Source organism: Acanthochromis polyacanthus, chromosome 2 (assembly GCF_021347895.1).
Source record: "Acanthochromis polyacanthus isolate Apoly-LR-REF ecotype Palm Island chromosome 2, KAUST_Apoly_ChrSc, whole genome shotgun sequence".
Taxonomy (NCBI): domain Eukaryota; kingdom Metazoa; phylum Chordata; class Actinopteri; family Pomacentridae; genus Acanthochromis; species Acanthochromis polyacanthus.
In genome coordinates, this window is record NC_067114.1 from 20,445,461 (window position 1) to 20,467,854 (window position 22,394).

Consider the following 22,394-nt stretch of genomic DNA (forward strand, 5'->3'; position numbering starts at 1 on the left):
TGAGCTCCTCTATAAACAGGTTGCGTTGCTAAAAATTAAATAAGACCCGCTTCATTTTTAAAGTGCACATAGTGTAATGCATGGACTGAATTGTGAGGTCTTTTCTTTTATCTCTGGATTTATAAAGCCTATTGTTTTCACAGGAGCAGGTGTGCCGCATTTGTGTAGTGTTGCTGCTGGTGGATGAAAGCCTTCAATCTCTAAATGCTTATTTCAGAAGTGCTGGCCAAAACTGAACAAACCAGTCTTTTCTACAGGTACTTTAGGAAAAAGTGCCAGGCTTTAACCTTGTGGTCTTTTTCTTCATACCAATCTAATTGGCACATAGGGGTGACAATCTGGCTTGATTCTTGATTTAAAATTCTTGATTTAGTAAAAAGAAAGAAGGGCCATGTGATATTTCCATTGACTTCGGTTCTTCTGCCCACTGACTTAAATGAAACACCACTGACAGTTTTGTTCACAGGCTTTGATAATGATCACTGTCTGACCAAGAATGAAACTGCACTGACTCTCCACTTATTATCTGCCTGTATGGAAATCATGACATGGAAGTGAATTTTACTCATGAACTTTACTGCTTTTGTACAGTCATTGAGGCAGGGTCCACCCTGGACAGGTCGCCAGAGTTAATTTAATTGACTTTTTAAAATGATGGGTGAACAATGCAACAATTTAAACAATGTACACCAGGTGTTTTCTCACTACTGGATATCTATTCTGCTGCTGAGCTACAGTACAGGGTAGAATATCACCATCTCTGCAGGCCACAGGGTGGAAGTGTAGCAAAAAATGGGACAATAAATTCTGCAGCCTTTATAAATTTAATGTGATTCTGTTTCAAATGAAATAAAAATCTACTGACCATCACTGGAGGGCTGCACACAACAACAAATGGAAGGTAGACCAAACTAATCTAGTTCCTTTCATTGGTTTGAGGTATTTCTTGAATAACTACGGGAAGCATTTGTCATTTTAATTTGAGAACGGAGGAAAGTCCTGGGAAGACTGCCTCAGCTTTTATTTACTTGGCCAACAAACTTTATGATGAAAACTCATGAGATGGTAAACTGCAGACAAAATCCTCCCAACCTGCAAGACTAGACAATATATGTTAACATAAGCAAGGGCGTCAGTTTGTTTTTAAAAGTGGGGGGGATGAGCATGGGAGCAAGACCTAAATATGGAACTCTCTGAAGAGTCTTGGCAAATTTGTCTAGAAAATATTCACACTTCATCCATTTGTATTAGACAATGCCTAATCCAATTTAAGGTACTGCATCGTCTACATTACTCAAATGACAAGCTTGCAAAAATATATCCTAAAGTCAGTCCAATCTGCATAAGATGTCATCAGAGTCGAGCTACTACAGGTCACATGTTTTGGAATTGCCAGACTTTGAATAGCTTTTGGAAGAACATCTCTGAGGTGCTTTCACACATGTGTAAGAAATTACTAACACCTTCTCCATTCATCTCAATCTTTGGGGTGCCTCCTCCAGAAATCACTGTCCCTGCAACACAAGCAAAGGCAATAGCCTTTGCCTCATTAATGGCCCGTAGACTTATCCTTCTCCAGTGGAAATCAGATAAACCACCCTCTTTTGATGGCTGGATCAGACAAATGTTTTGTATGCTGCAGCTAGAAAAACTTAGATATAGTAGAGCCAACTGCCTGGAAAACTTTAGAAAGACCTGGTCTCTTTTCTTTGAATATGTGCAAAATCTGTGTCCGTTTTAAAACTGCCATAATACTTTGTATTAGTGCAATCTGTGATGCTATATAATCAAGTGAAGGAGAACTTGTTTGTTTTATTTTTTTACTTATTTCCATGTTGACCTAATGCACTTAATTATGCTTGCAGACCCACTTACCTCAAATGTATGGTCATGGTATTCATGATTATTATATTCACTTTATATATTTTTTCTCTTTTTTTCTGTTTGTCTTTTTTGTCACCTTTTGGGTTTGTTTTTGTTGTTGTTGTTTTTTTGTTTGTTTTTTCTTTTATGTAAACCAGGGGTGGGTGGGAGAAGGGAATTTGTTCTTTGTTTATTGTAAATTTCATTGTAATGTAAAGAAAAAATTATAAATAAAGTGTTTAAAAAAAAGTGGGCGGGATGGAGACCACAGCCACTGTCAGATGGAAATACACACCCTGGGTGGGGTGCTGGATAATCGGGAACACCGGGGATATCCCCGGTGGGCCGCTTTATTGTTGGGCCGCTCCAGTCATAAAATAATAATAATATTAATAATAATAATGCTTTAAATCATGGGTCTCAAACTCGCGGGCCAACTGCGGCCGTGGGACGATATTTTGTGGCCCTCTACTTGAGTTTAGCATTGGTGCAGCACGCCTGCTTTTCTCATATGCTTCCCTGTCATTGGTAAGACAGCACTTTGAGAAAATGTCGAAGAACGGCGGCAAAATGCCACAACCTGGGCTCAACCTCACAACCACTGCCCCAAAGACGGAGACTCAACCTGTTGAGCTATCGGTACATGCGGGCAGAAGGGTCTGTGCCGCTATAATACTAATTCTCCCGGGCCGAAATTTTGCCCCTGCACGCCTCTGGTCGGAGCTTCCACTTGGCAGGGGCGCAAATTTAGCATCTGCACGGTGTTTTTTTTAACCTGCTGCATGTCTGTGCAACTCTCGGCCGAGTGCGGATGGTGCGTTCAGGAGCGTCGGAATTTTCTATACTGCTGAAAATAACTGGGTTTACAACGGCTTACATGTGAAGAATTTGAATGTGTTGGAGACAAAATGACCCCTGACAAAAAGTGGGGGGGACACATCCCCACCGTCCCCCCCTAAACTGATGCCTATGAATATAAGTGTAGGTAACCTGCCTTTGCTCCTCAAGATGCAGGACAGTGGAAAACAAACACATATTTCTCCAGCTCTCTTTTCCATCTCAGAAAACACAAGGATCACATGGTCCCACATTTTTCTCCGTGATTATAGGTAAAGTACTAAAAATGTGACTGTTCCACCTTGTTGCCAAAACTTCACATTTTTGCACCTTCATTTCTACAGGTATTTAGTGGTACATACAGTATTAGTACACTGTAAGTTCAGAAACGTGTAAATTTGGATTATTTACATAATTTATATTCCCATGTTAAATATTAAATAGTGTTAGAAACTGACTGTATTCCTGTGTCACAAAGTTTGATTTGCTTTAAGTAGAGACTGACAAGTGTTTAGCTTTATGTTGCCCACAGTTTCATACTGTGGGAGGATATTAAGGTCTATTGCTCGACTTTAAACGCTCATATCATGTTAACAGGCCATGAACTCTTATGACCTGAAATGTATGCAACAATGGACCCAAAATATATGCAGAGGTTCACACACAGCTAGACATTTCATGTGTAAAACAAGCCCTGATATTTAGTCTTTCATAACATAGCTTTAGCTGATTTTTATGACATCAAAAGATAAATGACATAATGTGGTTGCAATCAAAAAAAAAGATATCCAACGTGTTCTTCTTAAAACGTTTCATTGACTTCAATGAAAAACATCATGAAATAAAGGAAAGACATGAAAGAGAATTCAGAAGGACCTCAGACCATTATGCTAAAGACAATCTGACTTCCCTTTCAGTTCACTTCTTACTATATATTCATGTGATGGTGGAGGTCTGCCATGGATGGGGCATCTTTTGAATGTTGCAGCCACAAAGAACTGTGGGATGGAATGATCTCCTTTCTTTTTGTGAAGGATGGAGCAGTATCATCTTTGCTAAATGACATCTACAACAAAAAGCAATGAAACCCCCTTTCATAGCATTTATTTCTGTTAATTCTATCAGCTCTTATCACAGCTGCCTCTCAGATACTTCTGGATCATTTCACAGTTCAGAACCTGATTGAGCAAAAAAAAAAAAAAAAAAGACCATTTGACTACAACCTTGAAATTTCTCCAGCACAGCTAGTGTTAGTGTCCCCATTAAAATGACACATAACTATTGAAAAAGCAATGGGCTTCATCGGTTTTTTTCATGTTTTGTTCATCCCTCGCTAAAAATCTTATCCTTTGGTGCAAAATATTTTATGATCCCTTTGCAATTCCTCGTCCTACGTGAGTAACAGATTTATTTCAGAGTCCTTGAAGATAAACCTCTTGTCACTGGCCGGTTATGAGAATTTAGATGTTCACTGCCAAGGACAGAAACTCACCATGAAATACTCGAAGGATAAACACACAATTAATCACATCAATAATCACTGAACTGCCATTCACCACCAAAACAAAACCTGATTGTATTATGCCTTTATTGTTCCAATTATTTGTTTTTTCCAGCATTGTCATCTGCTTTTGGAAAGTTTTATACGCCTGTCGGTAAAGTTGCTAACTGTAATTTAATTAAGCGTTTAAGTGATCATTTAACAGCATAAAAATGAGGAATTTTTACCATCTAAACCTTAGACCTTAATTTAAAAAAGCAGTTGTATTTTTATGTGGAGAGAAGATGCACTGTAGTGATCCAACAGCAACAAAGTGTGAGCAGAGGAGACTTTTATGGCTCTACAGTAACAGTGTCTGCAGGGATGACACCTGTCTTATTGCTCTCCACATGATCGGCTGTAACATCAGGTCACAGTGGGACTGGCTCTGCTTTCTGAGACAGATACCATTACTGCAGCCCCGCGCCTGTGTTCTCAATTTACTCTAACAAGGCTCACACAGACCACTATAAAAGTGTTGCTTTTCTATTAATACCAGGAAGCACCTGCTGTCTGTTAAAGCATCTGGCTTTGTTCCTGTACTGCTGCAGTGTTTAAAGCGTCTCTGGGACACTGACCGGAGGAGTTGGCAGGAACAGATTACTTTAATTAAATGATTCTGGGGAAAAAAAAAAAAAAAGATGACTGCCGGCTCTCACAGTTACTAACATGCTAATGAGATGGCATGCTGTAGGTTTTTCTTACTCGAAGTGAGCCTGTTGAGGTGCAAGATAAGAGTATCCTGTACCCATAATTTACACACTGTTTCAGAGACAAAAACAATTATGCAAATTATTGTTGGGTGAATACTGGTGGTCTAGGGTTTTAAGCTCCATTTTACTGACGATAATGAAATTGTTAGCTTAAAATGCTTTTTCCACAAAGACCTGAACTTAAAAGTTTAGCTTTGAAGTTAGTTCAAAATCAACTTCGTCCATTTTTCACAGAAGATCAGCTACACTCTGATGTCTTTATGGTAAATATGTAGGGAGTGGTAATGGGCTTGTATTGCCTTTTACAAAGAGCCAAACTAGTTTTTCCTCTTTGTATCCTGCTCAGATGTTAAGTTAAAGTAAACGCTAAGTGGCTGTAGACATAAATGTAACAGAAAAACTGTGTTTCTGCAACAAAACTGCATAATTTTTTGGAGTGAAATCAACTGGAATCAAATTCTTATTGGGTGCAGCTAATAAACATGACGATAAACATCAGCTCATTTATCAGTCAGACAGCAACTGAGCCGTTGGACTGGTTGGTGAGAGGAGGTTGAGGCTAAAATCCTCAACGACCCTCTGCTACATTCGGTCTGAATCTGGGTTTACATTTGAGTACGATACTGGTGGAAGGCAAATCAGTGAAAGTCAAGCTCTGATGGACGCAGCCGTTAAGCCGCAAGCTATCAATCAACTCCAGCTGATTTTGAATGCGGCCCACCGTGTGCTGTGCTCTGGCCCAGGGTGAAGGAGGAAAAGTCAGCTATTTCTTGCTGTCTCAGTGTGGGCACTCGCAAGTTAATCACAGTGATGCAAAGCCTCTTTCCTGCGGGGCCAGGAGCCTTGACAGTCTCCTCGCAGTGCTGTGTCTGAGGCGAGTGATGGGCTGGACAAACAGATTGGCTGAAGCAGGATAATGAGGCCTGCTCCTCTCCAGCCAAGAGGCCAAACAGCCAAACCCGCACGTAAACACAAATAAAAACTGCTGCAATAACAGGCAATTAGCCTTTTGTCGGTGAACTGCTGGGCTCCACTTCTCGCTCTTCTCCTCCTCGTCATTACAGTTTGCATTTAAATTTGAATTAGAGGTATGGTTCCAGTCCCCGATATGATGAAAAAAAACAACACTTTCTGGTTCTTGGTTTGGGTGATTTCTAATATCCAGGCTGCAATGACATAATCGACCACACGCTCAATAGGTCACCCTGTTATCAGCTATAGCTGTGCTGCTCGTTATGAGAACAGATAGGGACGGATTCAGCTATTTATCACAAACCTGACATCCACATGAGCAATAGCTGACAATATCTGACTCAAATCTAACTTGTGGGGGAATATGAGCAATCTGTGTCCATAGCAGGCCTCTCACGGAAAGAAATGACCTTATTATTCATCCATTCAACCTTGAAGGAAATGAGACGGTAAGAACAGGAACGATAGTTATAATGGAGCACCGACTCCTGAGTGATGTTACAACCCTGGCAGGAGTTCCACGAAAGAAAAAACACAATAGCCTGAAGTTATAGGAGTGCTCCCGTACCATCTAGTGGTGTTTTCTATCACACGCAGACAGAAGCTGGAAAGCCGACCAACTCTGAGTGGGTAAGAACAAAGGGAAATCTATTAGTAGAAACACTAGAGAGGATAAAATCTGTTCATCGGATTTAATCAGCACACCAGCTGTTGCAGTCATTACCTTGTGGGAAGGTGCTATAAATCAGTGCCATGCAAAGACAAACTAGTACAAAAAGTGTTTTTCTCTGCTGCAGCAACAGCAGCCAAGTCTACAAGTTTACTCCAAGCATCCACCAGCTGTGACTGCTGCCTTGCTGTCAGATGTTTGCAAGAGGGATGTGTACACGGATCTGTGATCTCGATGCAACCGTGCTGTTAAACTAAACTAGCAAATAATTCCACCCGCTTTACTAAATCAGACATACAGATAAATACAGTGAGCTTTTGATTGTCATCACCAATATGCCCAAAATGGCATATTTCCATTTAGGTAATTGAAGTGAAGCAATACAGTTCCCTATATGTTACATCAGTAAACAAGGGCTGCATATTTGTATGAAAACAGTATGAACAGTTGTCAAGCATGCGGAGAGAGTCCACTCCGGCCCTCAAAGTGTAAAAATTTCAGAGAAGACATTAACTGCACATTGTAAATTAAAAAAAACGATAGATTTAAAATAAGTTCTCGACCTTGACAAGTTGTTTTAATCATAAAGTAAAATACTAGGTTGTTCATTGTTCTTTGTCATTTTGTGTCTCATTTTTGTCATATTTTGTCTTGTTTTGTTGGGTTTTTTTGTCCTTTTTTGTCTAACTTTTGTTGTTTGTCTCACATTTTTGTCATTGTGTTTCTTTTTGTCTCACTTGTGTTTTTGTCTCATTTTGTCATTTTGTATTTTACTTTAATCATTGTTTTGTGTATCGTTTGTGTCATTTTTCACCTTGTTTTTGTCATTTGTCCATTTTTTGTATGTGTAGCTCTTTTTGGCAATTTTTTTGCTTTGCTTCGTGTCAATTGTCTCATTTTTTGTCATGTTTTTGCCATATTTTGTCTTGTTTTTGTTGTTTTGATCATAAAGTAAAACACTACATCGTTCAGTTCCAGATACCTGTGACTAAATATTTTGTGCCTTGGTAGACAGTCTGTGATCTGTAAGTTGTAACGTGTAAAGGACAAACAGAGGCAAAATATAGCTGAAATTGAACTTATTCTTCCCAAGAAACCTCAGGTTCTTCATGATGTTTTGTAAAAAGATAGTTCTTTAAATGTGAATATTTTCAGAATGTACTTTTTTGCACTAAAACACAGGGAAAAATTCGGAGTTGTGGCTCTTTATAGGTTATCATGCTGTGTTTTTACTGGTGTGGCCCAGTTGGCTGAATGTGTCCCCTGAACTAAAATGAGTTTGACCTAAAGTCACTGCAGAGCAAAACTAAAGCCGCAAGCTGGAACACCAACTTTCTCTACCTTGAAGGATACATGCGTTTGTTCAACACTGAGCGAAAACTGACATCTGCATCTTTTGGCAAAGAACGCCATCTGCTGGATGATGCAAGAAATACATGCAAATATCTCTGGTAATTTAGGGGGTTTTCTACTTCCAAAGTTTGGCTCTACCATCAGTTAACTAATCACTAGCTACATTTCCCCTCAATAACAGATGGATATAGGAGCCTATTTCTTTAATTCTATTATTAAGTACACAAAAAAGATATTTCATAAAATTCTTTATTCATAAACTTGATGCAAGTTTACAAATTACTTTACATGGTCAAAATCACCCTTGCAATGGAAAAAAAATGAAACCAGACCAAAGCATGCTAACAGTGCATAACTTTATAACCCGGCCACCGCAGTTAATGAAGCAAGGTAAAGAACCCAGTATCAGGCTAGTTCAGTCCTCAGACCAATATGTCACTTGTCAAAGCTGAGGTTTTTTTTTTTTTTTTGTTAGTTCAGGTGTATAAGAAGCTGCTATTCAGTGCACAACAGACTTGAATACACCGTTATTCCAAAGGTCAGGTTGAAGGATTACAATTGTTCTGATGGCACACAAATCTGAACTGCTGCTTTTGTTGGGAAATCCTGGCACCTTGAAAGGTAATCTGAGCAGGTAAGCCGTCTTTCTATGTCCATGTGTCTCATTTATAGCATCTGACCTGCTTCAATAAATAGCGCACAGTGGGGAATTACCCTGTGCACTCATGTAGCAGGAAAGCACAAGTGAACAAGTCATGAAAAAAATGGATACATCTAGTCTAAACCACCCAATCACTCTGTCTTCTGTAGCTTAGGGGGGGAAAATACCCACTGATATATTGACATGCAAAATACAGCAATATCAAAGAGAAAAGGGTAGATGTGTCCTGGACCCCTCGTTAAGCACGGGACGATCGGAGGGCCGGAGCCAAGTCTGTGCTCCGCGTATCTGATCATCCCCGATACTTACTTAATAATTATCAGCCTCGATGGCAATCGGAAAAAAATCTAAGCGTGTGCAATTTTGACAGCAAAACACACTGCAATGCCTGCAGGTAAAACGGGGGCATCGCTTTAAAATGGCCCAACAAAAGATTGACACATTCAATCTTGCATTTCATGGCGATATTCTGAAGCAATCCTTTGCAAAGTGTGCAGTATGTATTCCTGAGTTTGCTTCTCCAGAGAATGCGGGGGTGGGCTCGACAATGTGACCGGAATGAAGTGATTAGTACATTACCAATGCGCATCACAACAGCTAACAACCATGCCAATGATCCATAGTCAAGTTGAGATTTTTGCTCGTGGCGAAACAAGAAAAAGGAAGCAGTCATATCCTGCAAGCCCAAACCGAGGTCAGACGTGCCGAATGTGAACGAGCGGTATATTTTATACCCATTTCGAACTGTTGTGACTGAGGTTAGTATCACTGAGGAAATTCTAAATCAACTCAAAAATGAGGAATGACTGTATGAAATAGCATAACTAAGCTTTCTACGCTGATCATCAGGACAATATACTTAAAACAATGCAAGTAACCACACAACAGAACACCCACAACAAACGTGTAACTGCATTAATTGGAATGCTCCACACAGTTTTCTGCATATTATTCACATTACATCAAAGCCTCAGCACGCTGAGGGGGTACAACAGTGCCGAGAGTGGTCATGAAGAGAAACCAAGGAGGTGCTGATGGGAAGGGCTGAGTCTATCTTGTGGCAAATCTCAACAAATATTTATCAACCCTGAACAAATATTCTGGAAATGGAACAGACTCCAGTTGGTCTCCCCAGGTGTGAAGCTAGAAGGTATATGGTCAAGACTATTGCTGTGAATTTCTAACTCTGGCTGCATTTTAAAGCAGCCATGAGGCCAAGGAAAAGTCAGAAGGTAAAGGTCACTTCTTTTTTTTTTCCCCCCAGACTGAAAAAAATTGGCAAAGTAGTCAGGATGTGAACCAGCTACAGGAACTAAGCAGGTGACTACGCTGTTAAGACTAATTTTCTTTTAAAAATTCCACAAGACTGTGTCTTCACTGCATAGCCTTACTGAGGTTCATCTGGTTTGAGTGATTAGATATGAATAGACACAGCTGCGTCTGTCATTACTGTTACGGCGGTTGCAGTTAAGAGGTGCTTTAAAATGAGGGGAATGGTGCTGTCACTGTTGCCAATAACATAAAGTTTACAAATCAATATAAAAAAAAGAACAAAACCGCAGTAGTCATTAAGCTTACATAAGAACATGGTGTACTTTTGTTTCCTTCTGCAAGAGTATCCATGAAGCAACTTTTTCTTATTCTAAATGGGTCTTGAGAAGTTGCAGTGCCCCTGCATTAATAGTCAAGGGTATATAGTAATACAGTCTCTGTCCAGTCAAAGACCCAGACAAGGTTACATTATAAACAATTAAATCCTTTTGCAGAAATACAAATTTACATGTTTACACGTGGAGTTAAAATCAACTACATTACAGTGTGATCCAATCCAAACACGTCCCCCTGCTTTGCCTGATCCTGTTTTTTATGTTGCCAGACTAGCCACAAACCCAGCCTCTCCTGCAGGGAGCGGTCCAGCTGCTGGTTGTGATGATGCCAGTGGTCTCCGAGTTCGGAGCTCAGCAGGATGCTGTTCTTCATTATCGGCTGTCCCGCCCACGCTGCAAAAAGTCTCTTCCTCCCCACCTCAGGGCTTCAAGCTTAAAAAGAGAAGAGGTTTCAAAGCAAACTAGCCTCAGAAGCATTGTTATTCCAGAGGAGGTGTCTTGGCATTATAAAGATAATACATGAGCACAATATTATAGAGGCCATCCATCGAGAGAAAAGGCGCCGTCCCCCCCCCCCCCCCCCCCCCCAACACCAGCGTTTAAATGTCCATCCCAGCTACCACTGCATCATGTCGGGGAATGTCGCATGCCATTCTCAGATCCAACCTGTGGCCAGACAGGCAGTGTTACCGCAGCTGGAGCTTCAGACTGCCACTGCTGGAGGATAAAGCCATGCCGCACCTTTCAACTCACAGCCAGCAAGTAACCTTGGCATGCGCAATGCCAAAACCAAATGGTGAGTTCACGCGGTATTTAGTCCACTGATTTCCTGGAGTTATGGGGTGAATGTCGCAACAGAAAAAAAGAAAATCATATTGCATCAGACAATAGATGTACAGAGAGATAAATATGTGAAGAGAGGACACCCTTGCGAGCAGCTGATGAGCTTGGATGTAAATTTCAGGCAGGGGTGACTGCGTCTGTGTTCGTGTGCTAGTTTTTGGGTGGTCACTGGATGAGGAATTTGGTTTGGAGTTCAAACTGTCGTGTAGAGAGCAAAAAAAAGTTTGCAGGATAAAAACAATATTGGTCGCGAGGAAAAGAAAAAAAAAATCTAAGACATGTGGTCCCAGTGCAGGAAAGGCAACAGTCTGTATTAGCCGTCCTCCTTGGGGGGTGTGTACCAGCCTAGGAAAAAAAAGCACAAAAAGACACAATGACTACAGGGTAACAAAAAAAATAAAACACATTACTAATAACAATCCCACAACTATTTTTCCATGTGCACAGTTTTCTGCCTCACTGGCTTGAATCTGCAGCTCCCATCATGTGTGGTTAGTGCAAGAATTAAAAACAACAGGCTAACAAGGGTTCAGCGGTTGGTTTCAGGACTTATATGGTTCAGGAAGGCTTTCAGCTCTCAGCGTTTCTCCTCTACTATTAAACACAGCAGTATGCAGACTGGCAGGGCTGAAGCAATTTACATTTTTTTTACCTCTACTTTTGTATGTAGCGCAGTGTTTCACACATGTCAAGGACAGTACAATTTGCATTCATGGTCATCTTTCTCCAATAAAACCCCAAATTAAAAACTGAAATTTTTGACAATCACAAATTCAACTGCCTGTTAGTATTTATCTGGATACATTTCACTTAGATATGCTTGAAAATTGCTCGATATCACTTGATTCAAAATCACAAAGCATCCATTTCATTTAATCCTGAATTTCCCTCAGGATTGATAAAGTATCTATCTATCCATCCATCTATTTTACACAAATGTGCCAAGCCTGTGAAAGGACTGAAATGAGCATTCATCAGAGGACTGAAATATGACATTATGACCGTGAGCCAGATTCAGCATTGTGTGATAAACCCTATTAACAACTCCATAGGTTTTAAGAGTATTATTTAGGTCATGATGCACAGCAGGTACAAATGCAAAGCTTTCCTGGTAGTTTCATAGATTTTGGATCAGTTATTAAGTTCGGATGTTACAGCAGCACTAAATAATAACAGGTTGCTAAACTCTTTATCTCTCTCAGTCAAGGAGAGAAGATTCTATGAACCAAAATTTTCCATTAGTTGTGGAAGGCGCCGAGAATGTGTCACGCATTATTTGTGGCACATGACTATTGTTAAAGTATGAATAACGACATGATGGATGCCACTGAATTACAAGGTCACTGTACTTGCAGTTTCTATGTGCACTGTTCTCTATATTTTGCCCTTATATATATATATATGTATCTATCTATCAAACAATGTACCACTTACAGAAATGGAGTGTGGTAACTACATCTACGCAATTGTTGTCCACGTTTGGTACATACCCAGCAGTCCAAGCACAAATATCCCACAGCTTTGATATACAGGAGGGATTTGGTTTCAGTAAACAAGGTCAGTAATGCACTCTGCATGAAACTGGAGACAAAAACACTCACCGTTCTTTTCATGGATCTGAACCAGGGATTTGTAGGACTGCTGTGCTCTGGCAAGATTGTACTGGTTCTGCAATAAAACGAGAAAATGAAGTCAACCTTTGAGTATTTACTGGTCTTAGGATGACAGTGCGGAACGAGGAATGGTAATGACAGCTGTTGTCTACTAGCAGAAAGAAAAAAAAAGATTATCTCGCGAGCTCCGATTTCAGGAGCAAACCCCTGTGTGTGGTTCAGGGTAATGAACACACATTCTCAGCCTTGTTTTTCCATTCATGCCTGACTGCCTTGTCATCACCATTCACACAAGACCTGGCACTGCACCTGTATTTCCACACACACATGGGTGCTACATCAGAATTACACACGACTTTGCACAAATCCATATGGCAGAGCTTCACCCAGGAGTGTAGCATTCTCTGCAAATTCATTTCAGCGGAAAATGTTTGTGTTCTGCAAGAATTTAACATTTAATGGCTACTAAAATGTAAAAAAAAAAAAAAAGAAAAAAAAAAGAAAAAGACAATAACAGCCAGAATGACAAAACCTTCAAGTAAAATGAAACCAGTGCAAAACCTGCAGCAGAGCTGACACACTGTGGGAAGGTTTGGTACTCAGACTTAGCACGCCCATACCAAGTATATACGGTATATATATCCATCTTCAATGACTTAAACAGTCCACAAAATTAGTTGGCAAACAACAAATGCAGAGCTTCATTTTTCTCTTTTTTCCTCCATTCATTTGGTGCCACTAGACTGTAACTTCAGCTAAATGTACAGGCTTACAGTCCGTCAGTTTCTATTTTTTCAAACTTTCTAGTGTACAGTATACTAATTTAGGAAAAATATTAGGACTAGCCAAACATTTTCAATTCCTACTGTGCAAAACTACAACTTCAAGCATATTTTTGTGTTAGATCTACTTTTTTTTGGTTTACATAAGTAATTTCAGTGGCGGTGCAGCAAAAACACAGGTGACTGAATATGGCATGTGTGGCTCCTGTGGAAGTGAAGCTGGTTTGTATTTGTGCTGCTCTTGTAGTCAAAGCAAGAAGTTCCCTCAGAGTGAAGTGCTTTCAGGTGAAGTGATTGACCCTGGTTGATAGATTATGACACTTGCTTGTATAAGATGTGTTGACCTACTGACACAAGCAACTACTGGTTTAGCCCAGGGCACTGGGAAAACCTGAAATTAAGGGGAACCGACTAATCCGCATCAAAACATAGAACAAAATGGGATATGGATCTATGAAACGAAGACTCAGAGGGACATGAAAAGATTTGTTTTCTTGGTAATGAAGTTATCAAACTCAGTAACATAGAAAGGCCATTAGGTATCATTAAGAAAACATTATGAGTAGTAACTGACAATTTAAGCACCGTCATTCAGAAGAAGAGAGGCATCTACTGGACCCATTCCAGAAGCAACACACTGCACATTCCACCCCATTCCAAAAGATGAAAAACATATCACAAAGCCAACTGAGACTGCAGAAACAAGAGACCGTCGCACAGAAAAACAAGCCAGCATGAAGATCCAGAGAACCCTTCATCTGTGTAAAAGCCTCGTCAATGTGGTCAATGTCTCATCTTATGGGGGTCCAGCATTACATCACAGACTCGAAATCAAAACTCCTCACTTACTTTATTGGCTCCAAACTGCACTCTGGCTTTTCCTTTGACTAAAGTGGCATTGATTTGCATGATGACAGACTCAATGGAATAGGCACTGCTCCAACCCTGCAATCAGGAAACCCAATGTCAATAAGATCAGGTTTTGAAAATGTAAACGGATGCACAGAACAGCAGAAAGTAGATGAAAAAAACGATACAAAGCAGTATTTAACCCTTTAAGCTTCAGTGTACCGCCGGCGGTACACCTACTAATGTGCATAGGAATTTCAAGAATGTCCGACGGCCGCAAACGCGCTTATACAAACACTATACACCGATGGAAAGCTTAGATTCTCATGAATCTGCCGGTATAAACCACTTTCAGATGCGATTACCACAGCGGGTGAGAAAAACACATTTGTCCGACAAAAACAAATATTCATCCATCCGTTCTCTATACACGGCTTCAACACACACAGCGCGACTCACATTTCCGGGTTCATTATTATACACAAAAAAAAAGATTCCACAAAAAACGGTCATAATCCAACCTTTTACATCCAGATGACACAAGCCAGGAAACTATTTTGTCCAAAACATGTCCTGAAGTCGGTATAAAATCCCCGAATCGGTCCTTTTCAAGGAAATGCACCTCGCGATGCCCGTCCAATATTCCCCGTATTTTTCGTAATTTTTTTTTTATTTAAAAATAGAATATTAGCGATTTTTTGTACTGAAAACGGCTGGAATTGACTGAAGCTTAAAGGGTTAAAATCATGTAATTCAAGTTCACACTGCACGTATGTAAAGACACCGTAGCATACCTGCTTGGTGAGAAGTTCCATGCACAGGGCGCCTCCTCCAAGAACATAACTGAAGCAAGAAAATGAAAATAAATACCAAAGACAGGGTTATTTCTTCTAACTGAAAATAATCTCACCCTACCTAAGCCTCAGAAGACAGACAGAAGAATCTGTCAAACTGTACCAAGCTGATGAACTCACCCTCCAGAAAGCACAGGCGAAACTACCCGGACAAACGGTGGATCAAAGGGGAAATTATCCTGTAGAGGCAACCGGCAAAAATACTTCATTTACAGACTTCAAAGACTCCCCAATTGTGTTTCATTTTCATGAACGCAAAGTCAATTTTACTCACTTTATATGAGAAGTTTAGCAAAATGTAATCCATTCCTTCCTTTTCTTTCAGGACTTGTAAATCGCTGTGTAAGGGACTATCTGGATCCACCCTGTTGGTCATTAGATCATGCTATCAGTCTACGTTTACGCTGACATTGAAGAAGAAAATAACACACGATACAATCCCCAAGTTACTTACGTCCTTAGTTTGACGTGCCATTCGTACAGGCTATCATTAACAAGCTCGACTGAATAGATACCTGAAAAAGAAATTGTTTAAATGAATCCTCAAATCTTCCAAGGTCTAGTACCAAAAGTAATTACTTAATCTCCTTTTTCCATTCTACAAACCAGGTGTTAACACAGTGAGGCACAGCATAAAATGTCTTTTGTCAGGGCACACACTGTCATACCACTTTCAGTAAATAATGCAATAAGGTTAAGGACTTTCCACAACGTAAGAGACTTCAAGATGACTCTCTCTTGACTTAAAAAATGTTTCTGCTTAAGTATTGAACAAATATCCTTTTTCTTTGTTAAGCTGATATGGAAAGTGTGTCAATGTGCTTAAAGACATTATTAAAGCATACAAAAGGCGTCTGCAAATAACAGTAATGGGTGTAGTAACCTAAAGAGCGGCCATCACGCCCACATGACGGTGTAGCTAACCCTACGAGGACAAATCAGAAAGCATTAGGTACTTGAATTGTGCACAAATACCCTCATTCTCAAATCCTTTCCTCTGACCAAACAAATGTCATGCACCTCATATACTGCAATGCTTCACGGTCAGCAATACCCATCTTTCATCACAAAAAGACAGAATGCAGGATGGTTTGGTATCGATGTGCATTAAGAGTTTTTTCACTCAGATTTTCAACAAAAACAGACCTTTGTGAAGTGTGCGTACCTGTCTTGTAACTCTGAGACCTGTAGATCTCTCTAAGCTCCTTCATGAGGCGGTCAGAGGCTTGCACTGAACCAGACACAGCTCCCTGTAAAATATAAAACAGTTGCTATAAAAATAAAGACAAGGAACACAGGGTTTTGCAATTTACCATAGGGGTAAAACTGTCATTTGTGCTTACTGTGTCCAAACATCAAAGACAACGCTTGATGCTACTAGACGGCAATATTTCTATCAGTAAACCCCTTGAGAGAATGTTTTACTGATCCTCAAAATATTTAAATAAGTACAATAAGTGCATAAAAGGCAAGGTAACATTTGTTCCATTGTTAAAGGGACAGAATTTGACACATTTCAGACACCAAGACAGCTGTACAGCCGAGCCAGGGAGCAGGATGTGGAGCAACCTGAGAGCCTTTTTTCAGAGAAAAACAACAAATCTTTTCACAAGTTTATGCTGCCTTGAAGGGCATACGCTGAGAGAAACCTGAAGCTGTGCTGCATACTGCATAGAAGCACATTGAGAAACAAGTCACAATGGGAGCTGTTGGATACCGTTTGTTTTAAATGTCTCAATCCTGTCTTGTTTTTTTAGCTTTCTTTTTTAATGCGTAGGGGTTGCTACTGACAATATTAACATAAATGTTGTATAGATTCAATGTACACTTCAGCATTTTCTATGAAGGTGTGTTGTTAGATCACAGTTAAAATCATTTCAATCAGCCTCTTTGTTGAATGAAGACTTACATTTAGGTGGTCCTGTCGCTGGTTCTTTCGGATCTTCTCCAGGATTGCCAGATTCTCCTTTTCAATCCCGTCATCCTCAGATTTCTTCCCATCCACAGGCTCCTCCTCTTTCATTTCATAGTGGTCCAGATCCTCGATGTCCTGTGCATTCAAATTTGATACTTTCACCATTTTAAATAACTCAAAATGCTATCCTAATCGAGGTTAATAATGTGGCGCACTTAGGAAAGATGAAGAGGGCATAGTTGACAACTTTATCAAACACCAAATCTTCAGAACATAAATAGTAAACAGCCTAAACACAGTATGTGAGACTAAGATGGTAAGAAAACAGGAAGTCTGTTTCATCACCATGCACCTACCACAACACTGCATGAGCGCCGCATTAGAGGCTTTAAACCAAAGATGATAACTTACTTCTCCCATTTCCTCCTCCTCTTCTTCTTCAGATGTTACCTCCTCTGTTCCATGCTATACACAAACACAGAGAAGTCTTTAAAAGTCAGGCCAGATGAAGAAGACTGCAACAGACTCACCGAGCTGACTTGCCCATATGTTTTACAGAAGATCACCTTTGATTGACCAGGACTACAGAAAGAGCCTATTGATCAGCTTAGACCAGGACTCTGTAATACAGACTGCCGTTTCATAACTAAGTTCAAGTGGTTTGAAAGCAAGTAATAAAATATCTCAATAAAAATTAGCATGGCATTGTCATTAAAAGTTATCAAATCCTGATGAGTGCCATTAAGAGACATTCGACAAGCACAATTTAGGCAGACTTGCCTTTCGGTCTGGTCCCACAGGGCCTGCAGGCAGGGGCTGATCCAGCATCTCCACATCGGGATGTTGGGGAAGGTTGTACAGCCGACAAAGGTCACAAATGAGTTTCTTCAACTGCTGCAAAAGCTAGGCAAGACAAACCACAATGACAAAGGAATACAGAATTAGTTAAGCCAAATGCAGCTACAGAGTAATGCCATGTGGAAGAAAAGTGAATGTGCATGTATTTTATGTGAATGGCTATTGAATTTTTATTCATGTCGACGATCGTGTTCCTCAATGAAAATGTTGACATTCATGATTGTGTGACTGTGACATACAACAGAGAAAATAATTACTTCAGTCTTTATGCGGGTTACTTCAGGACATTCAAATTGCAACTGTGCAATAATGAAAAAAATGTGCACTCTATGAGTGTAGCAAAATAACTAGGGCTAATTATTCACATATGACTTCACTAAGTAAGGATTTAAAAAAATTAACACTCACCAGAAGTACTGTAAATAAATATATGAAGACAAACATGGATTTCACTCATGGAAAAAGAGATAGGTAAGCATTTAAGCTGCTATCAGCTTGTGTGTTTCGCTTTTGCAAATTTGATGCCATTTTACTATAGGCTTCCATGAAAACATCTGTGCAATAGCAAAGAAAAAAAACAGACTGATCTTATCTGTCCATAAAAGGCAACACACACAACTGACAAACCTTCAGAAATGCTGTATTCTTTATCTGCATTTAGACTAAGTTGTGGTGCAAACAAAACCTTCTGCTCGGAAAAGAAAAACCTGACAGCACTTCTATAAAAAGCATATTTTGAGTCCTACAAGCAGAGCATGCCGCATGAATAAGTAGGCTAACTCAGCCCAAGATGTCACCTCATACCTAGGATTACACAGGAGCTGCTGCTTACAGATATTTCAACCTCAAACAGTGTCCCAATGATCTCATGACATGGCCATTTGGCATGCTGAAAACCCGCTTGTTGACATGCTCATCACATTCCTTAAGTGCAAATGGACAGACATTTATGCAGCACATGCGACCTCTTCACACTTGAATGCCCATATGAAAAGCGAAATTAGACCCTAGTTAAGTAAAACCTCTGATGTAACACTACAATGGCAAAATTCATACTGCATTACTGGTCAGCTTCTTTAACTAGTCCAAATCCTACATTAAGGGTGTAAAAAAAATGTTAAGTGCAAACACTTGTCCAGTCTTAAATCCTAACAAAAACTCCAACAGGAAGTGCACAATTTTCAAGCTCCTGCTGATGAAACCCAACACAGCAAGCTGGCATGATGTCACAATAATTCAAAGTAAATGTTCTTGTTGAGAAGCAGCCTGGTAAATACTTTGTGTAAAGGGAAGACTATTCCAAAATATGCACACCTCAGGCATACTATGAAAACATTTTGGCTGAGGCAGCTTTAGCTCTGACTTAAGATACATACCAAACATTGAGGAGTAGTCAGTTAGATGTAACAATTAACTGTTTACTGTTATTTTTTAGTGCCTTGAAGCTACCTGCTGTATCATAACCTGTCTTGTATTAGACCCATCACACTGTCTTGTAGTCAGCATTCACACTGACTTCTACAACTCCTCGTCTTATACAAGCCTAATGTACAGGCACCGTTTTAGATGACTAAAGCTTTAAGGCAAACGTTTACTGTATGTGATATAATTTGTCAGCTACTCCTCATGTCATGTACATAATGAAACAAACAGCTAAGGTCATCTACCAGGGTGCTGCCTTTTCGCACATCCTCCAGCCTCTCCAAAACTTGCGCCAAGCTCGGGTCGTCAGAGTCCACAAACCATATTGGCGGCGTAGATGGATAAGACTCCTAAAGACAAACACAAACAAAACATTGGCATCAATATATTTGACCCACTTTCCGTGTGCCGCAGCATTAGACAGAGCCAGTAAAAACGTAAAATCTGAGTTGACGACATTAGCATTCAAGATGCATCGTTAGCTAAAAGCTAAGATTGCTTATCAACAGAGACTGATGTCGTATTGTCCGACCAGCAAACCTTCCACCGAAAATGCGTAGCTCCCATTGACACTAGTTAACGAAATTACGCAGAAACCTGTCCCGCACAGCATCAAATTGTACAGATGTGGAGGTAGCCTGCTACCTGGCTAGCAAATTAACCGGCTAACTTTAGCTCGCTAACGACCAACAAGGGGAAGTGTGTAACTAGCTAAACCCCGGCACTTGTGTTCTTGTTCACTTACCGTAATGTTACAGTGGATAATTAACAACTTTTCCCCAGTTACATTAAATTGACAACTCAGCTCGTCAGGTTTCCAGTCAATTATCCGGAATCGTTCGTGGTTTGGATCAAAAATGGACTCCAAAAACTTCAGTTCGGCCTTCAGCCCCGACACCGACATCTTCCACGCATCTCCGGCTGGGCCGCTGGGGAGGGGGAGAAGTCGGTACTTAGCTTGTAGCTAGCTAAAACAACAGCGTAAATTTCAGTACAAAAACGGTTGTAAAAAGTGACAAAGAAACGACGGACTGTCCCGGGAGATGTAGCTGGGTACCCCAAACCCAGCTATGAACCGCGTCCGGTCAAAATTCACCGCAACCGGACTGATTTGCTAATGAAGTAGCTAACGCTAGCTAGCCTTCAGTTAGCGTTAGAAAACAGCGCAGTGCTTGGCAAGCTGCTAGCGAGCTAGTCCGTTGTTGTTGTCTTTCCGTCTATTGTTGTTGTCTGCCTATGGTAACAACATTTTAAGGCTTTCGCGGTGTCCAGTGACCTTCTCCTCACAGTCCCATCGCACACTTCTTTATTATTGACTTCACCGGGAAACAATCATACAATGTCCACGATCTGACCTAATATCCCGCTATAGGTATAGTGTTTTTCATCCCGGTGCACAACTGTAGCTGGCCTCTTGTGGGGTTTAAAGATGGCGTTCTGCAATCTCCCCGTTCCCGCAGAATCCCAGCATTCAGCGCGTTCTCAATTTATTTCAGGATAAAAAAAATAAAGCAAAGTTTGTGATGTAGATTATTTGGGCAAACATTTATGAGGGGGTAATATCTGTATTGTGATTTTAATGTGTTTGCAATTGAATATGATAATTTTTTTGCTTGGCATAATGCTTACTACAGTAAAAATAGATGCCCAAAAACTTAGACAGAATGCGTTCTTTCAAGTAAATTAATTTGCTAAGATCTCTGAAATTGTGAGATTATGTTTCCTCAGAAATCATATTTAAAGCACTATCTGTCATAAAGTATGGGCTGTACTTTGCTATTGTACATTAGCATGGTCAAATCAAGTCCATAATTAAAATTTTTGGGTGTACTTGGGATGAGCAATGTCCACTGCAGGAATGTAACCAAGTACCTCTAATCAAGTACTCCACTGAAGTACAAAATGGTATGCTTTACTTGTTAACTCAGTTTTCTGCCCCTAGGTCACCATCACAATTGCTCTTTTCGATTCACCACTCACGCCTCAAAACCAAAGGCGACAGGGCCTCGGTTACAACACCCAGGCTGTGAAACAGTCTCCCATTGCACATTAAATCCTGTCCCAACACTGGCAATTTTCAATCAAAATATCTTGACCTTTCCCACTTTCCTTTTAGGTCCTCCTGAAGCTAACTATTGCACGTTTTAGCTTGAAAGTCTTGGCCATAGGGTTCATTTTCACATGTACAGTGGGTACGGAAAGTATTCAGACCCCTTGAAATTTTTCAATCTGTGTCATTGCAGCCATTTGCCAAAATCAAAAAAAGTTCATTTTATTTCTCATTAATGTACACTCAGCACCCCATCTTGACAGAAAAAAACAGAAATGCAGAAATTTTTGGAGTCTGGCTGTGTTTAATTAAACTGATTGGACTTGATTAGGAAAGGCACACACCTGTCTATATAAGACCTTACAGCTCACAGTGCATGTCAGAGCAAATGAGAATCATGAGGTCGAAGGAACTGCCCAAGGAGCTCAGAGACAGAATTGTGGCAAGGCACAGATCTAGCCAAGGTTACAAAAGAATTTTTGCAGCACTCAAGGTTCCTAAGAGCACAGTGGCCTTTTTTGATTTTGGCAAATGGCTGCAATGACACAGAGAGCGAAAAATTTCAAGGGGTCTGAATACTTTCCGTACCCACTGTATGTCATTTCTGTTCTTCCATACATTTCTATGCACTATTTTATATTACTGATGTTGTGTTTCTTGATCTGAAGCTGCATGGATGTGATCTGCAGTCACTCGTCAGATAATCTGCTTGTCTCTGCTTTGTTATTATAATTTCCTTTACATTCACCCCAACCAGTCAAGGCAGATATCTGCCCTCCCTGAGCTGGTTCTGCTGGACGTCTCTTCCTGTTACAAGGAAGTTTTTTCTCTTCCTTGTTGCCAGTATGATTGCTTGTAAGGAATCTTTAGATTCATTGTGTTTTCCATGTATTATTTTGTTGGGTCTTTGCCCTCCATTAGTCAGGTCATTTGTTAGAGTATATCATATTGCATTCTTAATTCTTAATCCTAATATTTTGTTAGCTAGGTCA

At 40.2% G+C, this 22,394-nt stretch overlaps 1 protein-coding gene across 1 annotated transcript; it reads right to left on the minus strand.

Moving 5' to 3' along the window:
* Positions 1-8,179: 8,179 nt before the first annotated feature.
* Positions 8,180-20,820, minus strand: ube2q1 (ubiquitin-conjugating enzyme E2Q family member 1). The gene is made up of 13 exons (XM_022210155.2): positions 20,098-20,820; positions 19,598-19,702; positions 17,853-17,975; positions 17,484-17,537; positions 17,067-17,207; positions 16,323-16,407; positions 15,612-15,672; positions 15,432-15,522; positions 15,278-15,336; positions 15,098-15,146; positions 14,304-14,399; positions 12,661-12,727; positions 8,180-11,404 (listed from the first exon to the last, which is right to left on the minus strand). The coding sequence occupies exons 1-13, from the start codon at positions 20,254-20,256 to the stop codon at positions 11,373-11,375; spliced, it is 1,122 nt and encodes a 373-aa protein (XP_022065847.1). The 5' UTR covers positions 20,257-20,820; the 3' UTR covers positions 8,180-11,372.
* Between the last annotated feature and the right edge of the window lie 1,574 nt (positions 20,821-22,394).

Bases quoted from the DNA above. Each gene is read 5' to 3' on its own strand.
- ube2q1 (XM_022210155.2), bottom strand. From the start codon at position 20,256: ATGTCGGTGTCGGGGCTGAAGGCCGAACTGAAGTTTTTGGAGTCCATT. The intron at 15,673-16,322 runs GTACGCACACTT...TTTCTTTTTCAG, and splicing joins GTCTCAGAGTTACAAGACAG to GTATCTATTCAGTCGAGCTT. The intron at 11,405-12,660 runs GTGAGTGTTTTT...TTTTTTTCCTAG, and splicing joins TCAGATCCATGAAAAGAACG to GCTGGTACACACCCCCCAAG.